We start from the raw sequence: 18079 nt of genomic DNA on the forward strand, positions 1-18079 counted from the left end.
TGTGGTAGGTTTCCATAAAGCGTGTGAGAACAACTTATTATTAGAGTATGCGTCTGTTTCTCATGGTGTTTCTGATTATGATCAGCTACCACCTTATTATGCAGGCACTTGCTCAAATTGCTTTACTTGTTAAAATGTTTGGGGTTTTTTTGCTGTCCTTCAAAGGATTGTTTTGTCTATAGAACAGGCTTTTGCTGGGTAGGAGGATTAAACACGGCATGTGCTGCTCATCTTATGCAAGAATATAAAATAACTAATTATTTATATTTGTGTATGTATGTGTGCTCACACTGTATGTAAAGTAACTCGTCCAAGAATTGCACTAAGGAATTGTGATGCCAGCTTCATTAGTCAGCTGTACAGGAGGTACCCCCAGACAAACACAAAGGTGGGATGCTGTTCCCTTTAAGGGCATTGCCCCTGCCATTTACTTTACTCTGTTTTTAGAAAATTTATGGGAGAAATGGGCAAATAACTGTCCTTTTTCTGTGTTCTTAGTAGAGAAAGTGGTGTGCTATCAGTAGTATAATCACCTGAAATTCCTGCTGTGCCACGCTGTGATCTTTATCTAGGTAGTTTAGTACAGTGTTCATCAATAATGCAAAGCCACACTTTTTAAGGTGCTTGGTATCAAGCCTGCAGGTAACAGCCTGCAGTGATAAACCAGGATACAAGGAGAGGTCCTAGAGCTGCATGACCTTACTGTGAAAGCTAGGAGAAACATGATCTCTCTGCTTCTACATAATTTACACTGTTTGCAGTTAGGAGTGCTGAGTGCTTGCTGTCTCTGCTGCTGCCATGCTGGAAGCTGCACACACATGGATAAACAAACAGTGCGGTTACTTCTGTCCTGGATAGCAAGGCACACTCCTTATGACCATCCTTCCACAGGTTTGCTCCCTTGCACTCTGCCGTTGAGTGAGGCAAGCACACACTGCTGGTGACAGGCTCAGCCTGAGCTGTAAGGCAGCCTGATTTTAAAAAACTAAACCAAATTTTAAACCACTCGAAAATATTAGAATACTTGTTTTCAACAGCTGGTCTTTGGACTGAAGAGATACTGGAGCAGTGAAATGTAAGAAATATAATTTTTATCAGGATGATCTTTGCAATTTGATCATCTTTGTGCTTGCAGGGGAAAGACTATATTTTATATGACAAGTTGAAAAAAGACCTGAAGACTTTTCTCCATTTTCTTGTATATTGATAATTGCTTGTAATAATTCTTTTGACCAGTGACCCTGAAGAGTATGTCAATGACTATGTAACCACTAAATGTAAGCAATTATGTGTTTGGGAAATCAGTCAGTACCGTGAATTTGCTGTGGTTGCACATGTGATGAGAGCAAAAAGTTTTTTCAAATGCAGTGTCTTAGATGTTGACTTTCGGTGTAGTCAGCTTACAAGAGCTGCAAACTCATCTGGTTCATTCATTCATAGATGCTGTGTGTGGGTATTTAAAATAGCTGGTTATGGTTGCTTCACCTTGATTAACTAATGTGAGAAAGTATAGGGAAAAAAACCCCAAATACTTTCCAAAATGTGAAATAATTATAGTACAATTGTGACCTACTTGGCTGCTTAGAACAGTTGAATTGGAGATGAATTGAGCTGTGTGCATGTTCCAAAGAATCTAAGACCTGTTTTTCAGAGACTCCTTCTTGCTCTATGTCCTTTAATGTGGAATACCTGGTTTTACGCCTACCTGCTCGTTTTATAATGTACCTTGTCCCTATTAAAGGTGACTTTCTTGACTGAGGGTTGGGGGTGGGTGGGGTGATGAAGCTTCATTACATGAAATATAGAGAAAAATAGTTCTTTCAAGGTTTTGGTTTTTTTTTTTTTTTTCATGTATAAAATGTCTTTCCTGCTGGTGGAAGCAACATTTGGTTGGGAATACTGACTACAATCACTAAGGGTCAAAAAAAAGTCTTGATTTGAAAGTTACTAAGTCTTTAAGATGACAATATCGCATACTTCTGGGTGCTCATAGTGCAAGAGTGTCTTCTGTTGCTTCCTATTGCATGGAACTAGTTTTCTAGTCAGAATATACAATGTCATCTTATATCAACTTTTTGTATGACAAAAGGAGGCTCCTATGAGAGAGATTGTGGATAGCTAAAAAAATTGAAGAACCTTTGCTGCTGTTAAACTGGCAAAATGCACTCCTCTTGTGGTGTGCTGTCACAGGCAATAGGCTGAGGTGCTAGAGAGAAAATGTGAGTGCAGTCAGGAAGACTTCTCATTCATGTGCTGACATAGAACATGAGAACTGACATTTTGTGAGTCACTTCTCTTAGCAAATGTGGGAAGTATTGAGTTTTGTTTCAGCAAGAGATAACAGAATAAAAAGTTGACATTGGCACACACCTTTCTGTAACCTATCTTTCTTTAGCTAGCTTAAAGTTTGAGGTAGCTAAGCATTCTGAGATCTTGATGTATGTTAGCCAAGCAGGGCTGGAGAGGCTAAGTACTGTTGTGAAACAAAAAGCCTGAGTAGATACCCACACAAGACATACTGCTTAGTAAAAACTCATTCTAGAGATATTTTACTAAAGTCATGAAGACTTAAGGACAAAGGCAGGAGGAATTCCAGAAGTTCAGTGGGCTTTGTCGTCATGAATTCCATACTTTTCCTTTGACCTGTGAGAATATTTTTCAGGCTCTGGTTGTATTTGCTTACGTTTTGAATTCTAGGCATGTTAAGAAAAGTCAGTCTTCTGTCTTAGTGTACAGATTAAAGATGCCTGTCAGGTTAAACAAAAATCTGCTGTGATGCAGATGCATTACAATGTTAGGTAACTTTGATAATTTCCTGAAGTATATACTAGCTGTCTGCTTTAGAGGAGATTTTGTTGTCACTCAAAAGCCATACCTGTATCTTGTCATTTACACCATGGATGTCTAGACATGGAATTAAAAATTCCTGGAAATAAGCATTTTAGTTGCTGTGTCTCTGATCTGATGTCCATATGTGTGTTGTGTCTCTGCCGTTCCAGCCCCAGCTGTGACACTAAATGACCACATCTGTGTGGTCACTGTTTGGTAAAAATTGAGACAGCTTCAATTATCTATGAAGCTGAAAAATGCTGGAAATGGAAAGAGGTAAGGAAGCACATATTTTTAAAAGAAAGACAGCAAAGCAAACAAATATATGTCAAAAATTGGTTAGGCTAATGCAGGATTTTATAGCACATCTTTAAGCTGCCACAGATGTGATTTCTGGTAAACTGTAAACAGTTTTTTTAGTTATTAGTTTGAGTCCTTTGATTGAAGTATTTTGGAGTGTTTCCATCTGAATCACTGCCAGAATGATGGTAACACTGAGTTGATTAGCTGATATATCCAAATAGCTTAAAAACCTATCCTGTGAGTTAATATAGCTGACTTATTCCAGAGGCCTTTGATCATATTGCTGTTGGTGATGCAGGGAGTTGTTGAAGTTGGTATTAAGAGTTTGGAGCATTTGGATGTGACATATGGTAGGAAGCTGCAGCTCCTTGTGCTTTGAAATCCCAGAGATCAGTGATGCTGCTGGGAAGCTCTGCCATCCACCAGGGGTTTAAAAAGTGACTATTATGCTTTTCTTGAAATAAACATCAAAGTAAAACTAGAGGAGACTTCCAAAAAGGTAGTGGCTCACACTCCTTAAGTAAATGTCTTAAGAATCATGTGTCAAACCATTTATTTACTTCAGCGATATTCTGTACCTTTTCTAATTAGGGCTTACAAGAATGATCCCAGGAAGAAAAAGCAATTGTAAACTTTCTGTTGGATTTTACTTCCAAATAAACTGTTTAGGACTTCTGCTGAATCTGTACAGCAGTCTATCAGGAATTCTCTAGTATAGCTGATATAATCCTAAATTATTTTTGAAGGTATGAGTGTATTTAAAAGCATTCCAAAAGGCTTTGGATGGCTTCTTTCAGTAGGAACTTGGAAGTTTAGAGGTGGGGCTGGGATTCTGTCTAGACAAGCTGATAACATTGTAATTGCGTCACATCTGAAAATGGATTAAAATGGTAATATTCAGGGTAGAGCTAAATGTATTTTTCAGGCAGATAAGAGTGCATTCTGCACAAGTTCTGAGCCACCTGTACATCAGCTAGCCATGGACTGAGCTGTGTAGCCACCACTAATGAAAGGGTAAAGCTGCAGCGGGTGGTTTGGCTGGAGGCAAACGATGTTTGCATTACACCAGTCCTGTGTCCCAGCTCTGTAACTTCTGTTTCAGGTAGATGTGTCATCTGAGGTACCAGCTGAGAGTAGGCAGAAAAGATTGTGTAAGATGTGTTTGTGGATTTGCATCCCTTCAGAGTTTTTTGCTGAGCCCTTCTATTGTGGGTTGCTAAGAAAACTGCTCTAAGTGCTTTGTGTCTTCCCTGTCCTCCTTCCAACTTGGTGGGGCTGGTATGTACAGACTGGTGGATGAAGGCATGGCTTGGTCCCAGGTGTTTGTTTGCACTGAGAGTGCAGAAATATATATTTGATGTATTTGAATTTTGTGTAGTGCATCTGTTGCTACACCTTTCATCTGTGTCCTTCTCTTATAAACCTCACTGCATTCTCTGCTTGTGTTGTTTGTCTATAGATCTTTCTCATTGTATTTTTTCTCTTCATCCACATTTTCTTCTCTTTCCTTCATCCATGCTTTTTTTCCCTTGATGTGAAGAGCGAGTGGAAATTTCCTATTTCCATATGTAATTTAAACATATACCTAAGGTTGTAGTTTTGATGAATGGCCTAAGTCAGTCTAGCTCTGCACTGCGTGCTCACCTCCTCTCTTGCATTGGCATCAGGGGGCCCAGGGCTGCACAGTGAGACAGGGCAGCAATCTTGCTTGAAACCAATTCCACCAGAAAAGCCCAAGGCGATTGAATTTATAATGTAGCCATATACCTGCCAGCAAAAGCATAAAAGCATTTAAGGACAATTTGAAGTGCTCTGAGCTGTTTTCTTTTGGCTGGGGGTTTGTCATCCCTGTGTTATTTGTGATAGCACTCGTTGGAGCTGGGTGAATGGTGATGGCGTATTTGCCCTGGTTTCTTGTGTGCTTTCTGTGACCGGGGAGAGCACAGCCTACACAGGTTTCTTTTGCTTCACTTCTGTAATCTCTGCAAGATACTTTTGCTTGACTCTTACTCATGTTTGTGTAGCACTGCTGAACTCAGTGGGGCTTCACCCTGGCACCTTGGTCTGCCGGTTTGCAGGCTCGGTTTATTTGCCACCCGAGATGGGCTTTTATGACAAAACAGATACTTGTCTTTCTTTTGGAACACAGCTCTGTTAGATTTTTATATCTGTAAGAAATCTGGCACTTTCTTTTTAATGTGGGACAGTATTAGTAATTAAGTAATTACTGGTTAAAAATATGTGGTATCTCATTTAAATATCTTCTGATCTGATTACTCTTAAACACATTGTGGATTTAAAAAAAGTTCAAATTATAGTAATAACATACACTGACTTTGTTTCTCTTTTTTTTATTTGTTCCCTTCTCTTTATGTGAATGGTGTATTCATGCTTCTCATCACTATTGCTGGGTTTATTGCCAATCACCTAGAAAACCACCAAAGGTAAGTATTTTGTCTCTTTTACATTTGTATCTGCTTGAAAATATTGAGCACTGCAGAAGTGTTGGGCATATTGCTGTAATATGTGAACAACATGGCTCCAAAAAAGGAAAACATTAAAAAAAAATCTGTTCTTCAAACTTCCAAGTTAAAAGCTTCATAATTTCAGATGAATATATTTTAATCCAACTGACGTGCAGGCAAGGCACATGGCTTGTTAAAGCTGTGACCAGGACAAGCCAAAATTTTAATGCAGTCATAAAAACATTTGAAAGACCGAATAAGTAGTGTGTGTAAAACATTTCGTTACAAACAGTTCTGTTTAAAAGTTCAAATGCTATTTTTAAAAGGCAACAAAAAACATCTAGTAATAAATAAACCATTTTTGTTTGCACTTGACAATAGTCAGGAATTAGTAATTAGTGTAAAAGTTGCCAAAGTGCACCAGAATTCACATAGAAAAGATTTTTTGTGTTGTTTGTAGTACAGGGGAAGGGCAGGAGAACAAGTGATATGTACCTGTTGGGACATTTAATAACATTCTTCTATCAGTTGATATGCTTAATAGAAGAGAGTTTAATCACTGTTAAACATTTTATTTAAAGGAAGAGAGCTCTCCTTCTTTCTGATGCTGTAATTCCCTAAAAAGCATTATTTTTACAAGAGCCTTCATTTTGTGTAGTGCATCATTTGTGTTCCATTATAGGCAGATAAAGTATTCTGGATATTATGTAAAAGCTTACATATGGCCTTGTGTTTCCTTGACAAAACCAGAACAGCTGCAGGCTTGTGCGTAAATGTCACATTATTGTAAGGTATAGTTGGATGGTCATTAATATCCTTAAGTTATAGTGCTGAAATTTATGATGTTATGTGAAATATTTACCAGATTGAGACAGAAGAAGGTTAGCACCATCTGGGGAAAACTGGCATTGCTGAGTTTGTAAAAATGTGGTATGAGATTTCTTGATTTGTACAGTTTTTAGGGTACTGCACATAGTTAATTTTAAAATCAAACATTTTTAAAATAAAATTTTGTAAATAACGGAAGTCTCTTTACCTTTAGTGGGCTACTTTGTCGTCAGCCATGGATAATTTTTTTTTCCCAAATCCACTTGATAGCTCAGAAACTGTGATAAAAAAAAATTATATAAGGATATTGGGATGCAATTTTGCTTTATATTTTGCTGTTTCTGCAAACATTCCATTTAAGTGTAGTTCTGTGGCAAAGGTAAAACAGTGTTCTGAGCTGAGATCTGTGAGCTGTGTCCCAGGTTCCCTTCAGATTTTCTCTCCACACTTCTTCAGCCCTGTCACAGGTCTTGTGTTTGTCATAGTGACCAACTTTTTTTTTCAGTTCTCTAATTGCTTCCATGAACGTTAAGCTGACTGGTGTAGACTCTGTCTGCCATTTCCTTGTGTATCTCCCGTATTACTTATCTCCATCAGCAGTTGTAAGAGGGCTGTAGGAACAGCTGCCTGGTGAATGAAAACTTCCCTCCCTCAGTTCTCCCTTCCTTTCCTTTTTAGGAACCAGCTAGCCCCATAAGTCACCCAACCTGTCAGACTGACTGCTTCTCAATGAAAGCAAAATGTGATTAATTTGCCATCTCTTGGTCAGATAGAAATGGGCATTAAACATTGGTCATACATTTGGAACATTTTATAGCTGCACAGACAGTGTGTTAGGGATTGTGTTCAATCTGGGTAATGCATTGCTAAATGCTGGAAGCCCCAGACTCTGCCTAGCCTATACTGAGGATTAGACTTCATAAAAATAATGAATGAGAAGTTAAACTCCTTTTGAAACTAATTATGTAATTTGGCTTAAACTGGCAGGCAGTTAATATTGGGTATGGTGCTCGTTACCTGTAACTAGTTTCCATAAGTATACTTACATGCATAAACCCTTAAAATTATTATTTCTGCGAGCCATTGATTAGGAACCTTAATGAAAACATGCTGTGCAGAATGTTGTTTTGGCTTTTAAAATGTGAGCACCTATTTGGCTCTCTTTTCAGATTCTGTGATACGTTACTGCAGCAGCAGGCACAATTGCTCCTCTAGTTTAAAATCTAATTAAAATCTGCAATTTCATTTTAAAGCCACAGGTACAGGTGAATTTGAGACAAAACTCTAAATTTTTTCATTGACACATGTGATGGATGCATAGACCTGCATCCCAGTTTGCCTTGTTGAAGAAGCCATAACTTCTAGTTGTCTCCTTAGCAAAATAATCATCAGCTCTCATAAACTGCTGCAGGTGTTTGCTGAAGCATTTAAAGCCCCATATCTTTCATTTTTCTTAAATGTTGTGGTTACCAGAACAAATATTTTGTACAATTTTTCAGAGTTGCTAACACTCCAAGTACACTTCTCTATAACCTAGAAATGACCTACATAACTTACTTTATTTAGGCTAATGTGCACATTTATAATGATTCTGGTTACAGTAGTACCGGGATCCAGCACTTCCCAGCTAGCTCTTTCTCATAAATTTCCATTTTCATACGATTGTGCTGAATGTACCCAATTCATCCCTTCATTCAAAATCTTTGCTTTGTAACCTACTACCCTAGTGTGGCAGGTTTCTGGCAGCTTCCTTTTACCTAGCTTTCTCTTTTAGATACTATGATGAAGTATAAGATACAGAATCTTGCAGAAAATGAGAAAATTTTAAAGGCTTGTTTGTTAATTCCCTCTGTTGTTTAGAAGCCCAGAACACTATTAATGAAAATAAAGAATACTTATTCTCTATTAAGCACCTTCCAAAATGTAGTTAAAAACTAATTTATATAGGGTGCTTGAAGTGTAAAAGGTTCTGCTTGTGTCACAGATATCATTGTTCAAATACGTTTCAGTAGTTTTGATATAGTTGGTAGATACACTTCTGGTACAGGTTGGTGAAGATTTTTTGCTAAAAAGGCTTTTTCAGTGCCTGATAATGCCCAGTTTGAAAATTGGCTATTGAGTTTGAGACTTGAACATTAACAGAATTTCTCATGGCTTTGGTAGTTGTATTTACAGGCCGCTTAATACCCTTTTCAGGAAAATGGATTCTGGGGAGAAAAAATTAATAAGAGAAAAATAATTATTCTGATAATACTTCTATCAGAAAAAAAGAGTAATAGCAACCACTTCCATTTTAATGAAGAATAATCAGTGAAGAGAGGAGAAAGAAGGGACCACATTAGATAATATTTAGAATATTTAGTTGTTTCTTCATGGCATATGTTCTATGTCTTGACCCCGAGTATGCTTCCATGCTCAACTGGGGATTGCTTGTACTGCCGTTCCTGTGCTGGGCATCAGAAAAATATAAAATAGTTATCTTTTTGTCATCTTTTCTGTACAATTTTGGTAGAATTTATCTTTTCTGTCTATTTTGGTAGAATTCTGTCCTACAGATCGTTCCCATAAAATGCCTTCCTGATGTACATGTTGAAAAGCCTTGCTGATTGGGACCATGTGTCTTGCTCCTGCATGCCTTATTTTTACTCTGTTAATTCCTGTGTTTGCAATCTGTTTTCCCAGAGGTCTCAGTTGTCCATAAAATTGTTTTGGTTGGGTGAATCCTTAAGGTATGGTTGCTGGGAATGTTCAAGGTTGCTGTTTTGTCATCACTAATCAAAGTAATGTTTAAGTGTTTGCCTGCCTGTTTTAATGGAGAGGGGAGTTTAGCTGCAGCTGCTCTGCATGTTTTGCAGATAGTGCATGCTCCAGCAGTTTCTGCCTTTTTGCCTGATGTTGTTTTTTTTTAAGTAATCTTGTTACTTCTGTTAGAAGGATTTGGAAATTTTCCAGAACAGAATGTATAAATAGACCAAATCCATGCCCAACCTTTTTTATGTTTATTATGGAAACAAACTAAAATGCTATATTTACATTTGTTTTATCTGAAGGCAGAATTTTTCTCTTCTTATTGCATAATAATTTTTTGACTTTTTAAAACCAGCCTGACTAATTTTTACCATTTTAAAAACATCCCAATAAAATCTGCTTTTCTAGAAGAAACACTTGGCTTCAAGCCCGTATTTTAGTTTTAAGAGTCTTTTTGCAAGACCAGTGTTTAAATTAGAAGTCATTGAATGATCCTGTCATCATTTTCCGTGTTAACCAAGGGGAAAATGTGTAGGACAATAGATTAAATTAGCCTTTAGTAGTGCTGTATTGACATTTAAGTCATTACACATAAGCATGTATAGCCAAGTAACCTTTTTAACTGGTCTGTGTGATCCACTGCCGATAACACTTAGTTTTAAGGGGGGAAGAATGGTCAGTTTTGAATCCTTACAGTCGGGTCTGGGGTTTTTTTGTAATTTAATTTCTTGCCACTTGATCATCGGAGAGACCAGATATTGTTAGCAAGTCCTGTGACAAAATTTTCCATAGAATTTGAATATGAGAAGAGGAACAGTAGTTCTTGGACTGTAGAAGTTAGGAAAAGGGTTTGTGTTCTTACTGATGACAGAGTTTTTTGCCTAGATTTGATGACCAAATGCACAAAAGGTAACTTAAAATGCCCCCAACTTATGTGACTGTCTGAAGACAAGGCGGAGTAACTGCTGCATTTTACTTGCAGTTCAGTGGCCAAATGACAATTTTTGACTCAGTCACGTCAGGGATCATCCTGATTCACTATGATGTCTGTTTCTATTTGTGCTGCAGTGACTCAGGCCTCCCTGTTAGATGATTATTATGGGTTTGTTTGTTTTTTCTTCAGAAGGGAATTCCAGAACTCTTCACTCTTACAGACTAAGTGTTGTCTCAGTATTAAGTCTCCTCTCAGGCCATTTGATGTGTTTTGCTTTAAGCTGGAGGAAAGGGAAGGAGGTGAGGTTGTTGTGCTAACCTGGTGTTACCTTCTGTAATACTTGCAGCAGTCAGTATTTTGGGAAGGGTTAGATTGCAGCGTATCTCTAGATTATGTTGTGTAGTAACTCTGAATAGCTGGGACTTCAAGATGTTCTTCATCCCCGAAAGCCAAACGAAAATGATCCATCTTTGTCCTCACCTCAGGATTTGTCTCTAGGGAATTTGCATATTTCAGCTGACAGAGGCTGTTGGATGACCAGGCAAAGACAATCTTGACCCAGGCAAAGTTTTATTAAAAAGGTGGTTTGAGATTTTTCCCACCCCTTGTGCTTCCCCCCAAAAAACCCCAATAACAAAACCAGAATCGATATTGTTAACTCGTCCACAGTCAGTTTATGATGGCAAAATGTGGAAAATACACTGCAGCTTAAGGTGTGTTTGTAGCAACCTGAAGCTGTGAAAAAAAATGTCTGTCATGATGTTCTGGAATTGCAGGAAAATAAACTTGGATCAAATCCCAGCATGTTAAGTGTTTTTACAGGACACTGTTCCAGGTTTGCAAGCCCTCTGAGCACAATATTGAATCTTATTCAGTTTCTCACTGGATCTCTTGACTGAAGTGGTATTAAGTCTTTTCATGGGAGCAGGCTCTGATAGCTTGTTTCTCTAATAGAGCTGCATGTTCTATTTGTTGTTTCTGAGCTTCCTCTTCTGAGATGCACTACTGTCCTCTTTGTTTAGATGGATAATCTAATACTATTTATTTGCTCCTTAAGTCATGTGAGTAGTAATGCTCTTCTGAGTATGAGAAGTGCATCCCATGGTAAAAATTGTGTGTATTGTGCTGATGTCTGCTAAATAGTCATCTCACCAAATTCTGAGTATTGAGTCCTTGTGTTGCTGTTCTGCTACTGTTAACAGAAACATTGTCGCTGTTGGTGCCTGGGGAAGAGTGGAGTTCATTATTAGGTTTTGTCTGTGTTTTGTAAGCTGTGTTAGGGAAAAGAGTAAGGAGTAATCTGTATAGTGTGTCATACAGATAGAAAAGAAGTATTGAGCTTTGTTTCTCTCATGATTACACAGAAGTATTTGATTACACAAAAGTATTTTTGCCAATTATGCCTTTTTACAGTTCTGATTTAGGATCTGAAGAAATAGTAGAGCCCAACTGCAGTTACATGGTCATGGATATGTACTGCTTTAAAACAAAAGTCTTATAGCCAGGGTTCCTAATTTGTCTTTTTTATGTGCTTCTACAGGTGTTTGCCTTTGATCACTGCTTCTGGTCCATGGATGAATCAAACACCACAAAATATGCAGGTAAACTATTTTCTATACAGTGGGCAGCGTAAATAATTTGAGAACATGTGGGAGTTTGGGCCTTTGTTTTGTGAAGTTGGTTTTGTTGGTTTTTCTTTTTTATTTGCATTTTGCACTGTGATGCTCACGTGACGTCTTCACAAAGGCAGACTTATCATTTTTACAGGAATTGAGTCATCTGGTACTAGCTCCTCAGCTGAGAAGGAATGCAAGTTTTAAGGTGCCTGGGACACTGTTGAGGAGAGATGTTTTTACATTTAAGCTATAACTTTTTTTTTATTGCCTGGAAGTGCCTTTTGTCATTTCTGTCACTTAGAATTTCATTTCTGCATCAGCAGTTACTTCTGACTGATGCTAGTGATGAATGTGCATGTTGTCAGTGCTCTGCATCTCTGTGCATGAGAGGGGGGAATAAAGCATGTTCTCCTCAGACAGTGTGGTTATCGCAGGACTTTCAAGTGATTCATAGTCTGACTGTTCAGATCCCTAATGTGTTTTGAGTGATCAGCTTTGTGACTCCTTCCTCCCAAAAGCTGGATAATCCACATAAGATTGTAATCCTAGCAGTTTTCTCATAACTGGATTTGTCTATTAGTATATTAATATTTTATAAGAGGACTTGTTTTGGTAGAGAAAGCTCTGAACACTGGGATTTCAAGGCTTTTTCCTGGAAAAGAAAAAACCTGAAGTTTAGATATTCATATATTGAAATTTCTTGGCCCATAAGAAATCTTGAAAGCTGGTAGGGTTCATTTCCTCAAAGTTTAAGATAAGTGATAAATATAAGTGTTCATATAGATGAGCTGCCATATACATGTGTTAAAAATATATTTCTGACTACTGTAGGCTCTGGTATGAAATCTCAAATCTTAAGGACTCCACTATATTTCTTAATTGCCGGAGCAAAGAGAGGCTTCTTCAGGAAAAAAAGTTTTTCACTTGTTCAGCCTTCAAGAGCTGTGTTTGCTCTGAACAGGTGCACTGCACAGTATTTGTAGCTCAGGCTGGGAGAGCCATTGGAGCCCACAGCACCTTGTTGTGTGTCTGCACACCCCTGTTTCCTTTAAAAGGAAGGAGGTGATGGTATGTGCCCATACTTTGGCCCCATGTGCCCGTGGGAGCTACACCTGTTGGGTACACCATGGATCTAACCCACAGCAGAGATGGGATAGACCCAAGAACCAGTCCTAACCAGTTGAACCTGTTACTGTCTCGGTTTAACCCATCTCCAGGTGAATTCAGTGGGGTTCTAGATCTGTTTATTTTTCATTTGAGTGAAAGCTAGATCTCTCTAGTGCCTTTCAGAAGTTGTAAGTGGATTTGTCTTATCTAAGAAATGAAGTTTTATTATGTGTGTGTAGATTAACCTCTTGTTGGACTGGTTTCTAGAAAATGGTGCCTTGCATCTCTTCCACTTTCTTACTGGCTAGTAAGTTATGAGGTTTTTGGGGTTTTTTTGCCTATTCCAGTCAATATTCCTGCCTGGGGGGAAAAAAAAACAACAAAACAAAACTGGTTTTTGGCTTTGGGTTTTTCCCTTGTTTTGTTGAGGGGGGAGGGGTGTTTTGTTGGAGTTTCTTTCTTGGTGGAAGGCTGTGTGGGAGGCTTTGGTGGTGTTTTTGGTTTTTTTTTCCAGAAATATGCTAAGAATGTGAGCTTAAAGACTTGCATACAAAAAACAATGGTTTCACTGTTTTTGTTGTTGTTGTGTTTGTTGTATGGTCTTGAAGCTATCTTATGACAACCGGGCCTTATGTTCTAGAACATAATGAATCTGATACAATATTGAAACTAAAGTAATTAAAAACCAAACCCAAAGTGTTTCAGGTGTAAGTTATTGGGTTGTTCACCTGCTTGGGCATGAGCTGATGTTGTCCTATACAACAGTAGCATTTCTTGATTTAGGTCCAAAAAACAAATGCTGATACAGCAATATTTCAGATTTATATATTGTTAATATTAAGGCTCCTCAAGTCTGTTTTCACAGCTTGGCCTCAATGTGCATATGCATTAACAACAAAAAAAAATACGGTAACTGGATTTTGTTGGGATTTCTGATAACTTCTTTGCCTCGTGGAACAGACCTCCATTGTCCTAGGCACTTTGTAAATATGTCCTAGGCATCTTGTCTTACATCCAGAGACTGTTAATGCTGTAATAGTCTTTGGTGCAATCTTAGAGTCCAGACATGCCATCTGACTTTTGGAGCTAAACTGGTATCTCTTGGATGCTGAACTACAGAAGGAATGCTGATCTGGAAGCTAGGTGCATTCAATACTCTGTCCCCAAAGCAGCTCCCTGTGGATGTGTAAATTTAATGTCATTGCCAGGAGCAGGGATGAGTTGCACAATTAAAAGGAAACATATATAAAGCTTGAAAGCTAAGTCCAGACTGCTTGAAAATGTAAGTTGTGTATGAGCTTTAGGCTGAAGTAAAATTCTTAGAAAAGGCATGTGCAACAAATGTAGTTCCTTGAAAAACCATTTTAACTGTATCACAGAAATACAGTGGAAGATGATACAGTGGAAGGGTGGAAGGTTTAACAAGTACTAGGCTACCCTATCAGTCATTGCTCTCTGTGCAATACCAAATGGGCTCATCTTGCATTATGTTGAATGGATATATAGTTGTGTATATCACACTGTAATAAAGATTTAGCAGATTGACAGGTGGGTCACGAGAACACACGGAATGATGTGCACCACAGACAACATACGTGGATAACTCTTCCTTGCTGTTTTTTTTTTAATGCTCACAAACCCAATGTTTGTCCACTTCTGGCAATGCACATTTGTTTCAGGATCTTTAAAACTGTTACACACGATCAGACTTGACTTTATTTCTCCCTTTATTGATCAATTTATGCTACTATCAGCACTTTCTAATATTGTTCACTCAAGAGCAAGATTCCTGTTTGGATTGACTTAATTGCATGGGTAATTGAAAATAATTCCCAGGCTCTGGGGGTGTTAGGGCTGACCCTAAAATGGTACTAGTCATCTTTCTTTTATGAGAGATCTTCAACTTATTTGGCTGAACATAAGGCTTATTTTTTTCTTACTAATTTTCTTTCTCTGCTCATTTTTGGGAAGTACCTACCTTATCTTTCCAGCACTTGAAAACATGGGTATTGTTGCTGTTGGCAGCAGAATTGCTTTTTTAGCAATTTTTTTCCTGTTGAAATGAAAACTGCAGTCTTAAATTCTAAATGATCCAGTGATAGCACCAACAGAAATAGTGAAGGTAACCTTCTGGTGATGAAAAAGTTGTAGAGGGCATCTTTGCAGCTGTCCTTGCAGGACTGGCTCTCATAAAGACAGCAGGGAGTCTGGAGTACAGAAGAGAAGTAAACTCTTTACAAGCCTTTGTGGAACTGGTGCTCTGATCTCTACCCCCCAAGAGAAGGGGGCTCTTTAGCAACTTGATATATTGTGTTAGAGAGAGCGCCATCCAACCTGTCCTGGAACACTTCCAGGGATGGGACCTCCATAGCTTCTCTGGGCCACCTGTGGCAGTGCCGTGTCACCCTCACAGTAAAGAAGTTTTTCCATATATCTCATCTAAGCCTATACTCTTTCAGTGTGGGGAGCTTTTTATTTGTCTTTGTTTGGTTGGTTTTTATACTGAATATTGATGCTGTGCATTTCTGAACAGTTTGTGTCTGTGTCATTCCAAGCAAGGAATGGTTTGTGCTGATCATCACATGCTAGCTCCTGCACCTTTTTTCTGATTATTTTTTTCTGAAAGACATAGTTAGGTGTTCAGTGAAAATATGGATCTCTCATTGGGAAGGGATGAAAAAGAAGCCAATGAAGTAGTTTTTGAGGGGGGGAGTGAATTTGGTTGTAGGACAGAATGAGTTTGCCTTGATCTGGAAGAGGGATGAGCTTTGTCTATAGGCTGCAGTAGAGGTGTTTTGAGAATGAGCAAAATAGCTTATTGCTATTTGTTCATGAATTGAATGGGTCGGGAATCAGTTCATGGATAAAGGACACCTGCTTGCCTTGAAAAGCTCACCAGAGACAAATAACTGCTCAGCATTTCAGTGAAGAGGAGGATATTGAGAAATTCTCAGAGATGAGAACAAAGGATTCTTTTTACAAGCCTGGACAACAGTAAGAGCCTATTGAAGTCTGCAATGAAGTGGAATTTTAAAAGGAAGAAAAGAAACCCTTCCGTTGGGGAAGGATTCAAGAGATGGCATAAATAACTATTGCAGCACTTAGACAGGTCCATTCCTAGGACCCCACTCTGTATTGACTTGCCTGTAGATTTTTCATAAACTCCTTAACCTCCACCATGCTTGGCCTGAAATCTCAGCTCTGTGTTTCTGCAGGCTCCAGAAAGGCCGTACACCTGACTTGGAGCTAAACTGTAATTTTAGAGGAAATATGTATGCTGACTGCAGCACTTTCCTTTTTAAAAGAAAGCAAACCAGGCAATTGGCCTAAAGAACTCTACCCTTCTGCCCTCACGAGAGACAGTGAGTTGTGGATTTTGAGCAGACACAAGTGTCTTGTCTGTTTGTAGTTTTCACTTGACATTGAAGCTGTTCCTGGTCTGCAAGAAAAGTTCACTAGACTTTGCTTCCCTTTCCTCAAAAGGATGGGCAGAGGGTCGTTCCTGGCGTGTGAGAGCTGGCAGCTCATTTGCTTACCCTGGGCTCCCTGGCAGCCTTGGCCATGCTGTCCTGAGCTTGCCTCTGCTCTGAGCAAAAGCTGGGTGAGGGGATGGATATCTCTGGCCTTTAGTTGTCTCTAAGATGCTAAATTGTCTTAGCCGCTGGAAGATTGGGAATTCCCTTCTTAAAGACTGTAAGGGTTAGTGTAGGGGAAATCCTCCTGTTAGGTAATCTTTCTTTTTTTAAAAATTTTTCCCATTTGCTGAAAATTAGGTCATAAGTTAAAACCCCTGCTTACCTCTTTAAATGCTAGGCATCTGTGGAAGAAAAGTCACATAAATAAGAAAAAGTATGAATTGCAGGCAGTATTGATTTATTTAGCAAAGCAGAAATGCAGCAGTGTTGACACTGGATCTATATTATTTCTTTTGACCGTAAATGCATATGGACATAATTTTGTATGATACAGAGTTTGTAATCAGTTTGCAGGCCCACTAATAAAATTCAAGGGGGAAACAGTGTGGTTTCTTAATGAAAAACAGCAAAATATCGTGGATGATATACTGCTACTCTCAGTGCCCTGCATTTTCAAGTTAATAAAATATCCATATTTGAAGTTCAGCATTTTGTGCTCTTTTCTGTGAGTGCACTTAAAACCAAATCTTATTTTAGCCCGTGATCATTTGACTGGTTACTGTAAACCACACTTTTTAATGACCCATTTGTCTATGTTGGTATTGCTGAGCTCTTCAAATATGTAATAAAAATACCATTTTAGAGTTATATATCAGTGCCTCATTGATTTTGTGTTTGTGATGACAGTTTGAAAATTAAGTATCTCCTGAAAAATAAACCCAGCTTTGCCGGTGAGATTTGAAGTGGATTCCTTCCCTGATATTTATCAGTAAAGGAATCTCTAGGTCATCTCATGGTCATTATGTCCATGCACAGTTTTAAAACACTTTGGTATTTGCTTTTTTTTTCCTTAGGAAACATGGAGGAGGTTACTGGTTAATTGCTTGTCAGAAGTGGGTGATGAAAGCTTTTCCCCCTTCTGACAAATGGTTTTGTCTTCCACTCACAATCACTGTGTAATGTATATATACTTTATTTTTCTTTTAATATTATAGTCAGCTTCAGTCGTTGCTTGATTTTGTGTTCTCGCTCAGCAAGATAATAAGTGCGTCCCTCAGGAGCTGGTTAGAAAGCAAATTTTTATTTATTCTACATTCTTATTAAAATCTTCTGCTGATATATTTAATTCATCAGTAGTTGAACATTCTCTGTTTCCAGGCTGTTGAACAGTGCTCTCTCAGCACAGATAATATAAATTGACCCTAGTTGAAGGAGAAGTGACTGAATGTACATGGTGAAGGAAATGGAGTTACTCCAGAATACAGTGGATTTTCCTCTGATTTTAGTTCCTATATTCTGCATTTCTGAACTGTGTTAATGCAACTCCAGTGACGCTTTGGAATTTTAGAAATTCAGCTAGAAAGAGACACAAAGACCATTTCATAGTACATCACTGCGCTAGTTTTTTCTTTATAGGAGAAAAGAAATTAGGTTACAATGAAGGGAAAAATGAAGGTAATGTATTTTCTTGTTGTATTTACATGCCTCTAAAACGTTCTGCAGTCATTCCAGAGGTGGTTCTGAAGGAATTCTCGGGGGTACAGAATGTAGATGTTCTCATAAGTAATTATGTAGCAAGATTTATGCTAGCATATGCCATCTTGATAGTACAGA

At 38.3% G+C, this 18079-nt stretch overlaps 1 protein-coding gene across 7 annotated transcripts in view; it reads left to right on the forward strand.

Moving 5' to 3' along the window:
* KIF13A (kinesin family member 13A) overlaps positions 1 to 18079 on the forward strand; it is a 105583-nt gene that overhangs the window by 35986 nt on the left and 51518 nt on the right. For all 7 annotated transcript variants that reach the window (XM_038128393.1, XM_038128394.1, XM_038128399.1 and 4 more), the window contains exons 3-4: positions 5564 to 5576; positions 11648 to 11708. In XM_038128393.1, coding sequence (XP_037984321.1) covers positions 5564 to 5576; positions 11648 to 11708 — 74 coding nt within the window. The remainder of the gene's footprint in view (positions 1 to 5563; positions 5577 to 11647; positions 11709 to 18079) is intronic.

This window comes from Motacilla alba, chromosome 2 (genome assembly GCF_015832195.1).
Source record: "Motacilla alba alba isolate MOTALB_02 chromosome 2, Motacilla_alba_V1.0_pri, whole genome shotgun sequence".
NCBI classification, from domain to species: domain Eukaryota; kingdom Metazoa; phylum Chordata; class Aves; order Passeriformes; family Motacillidae; genus Motacilla; species Motacilla alba.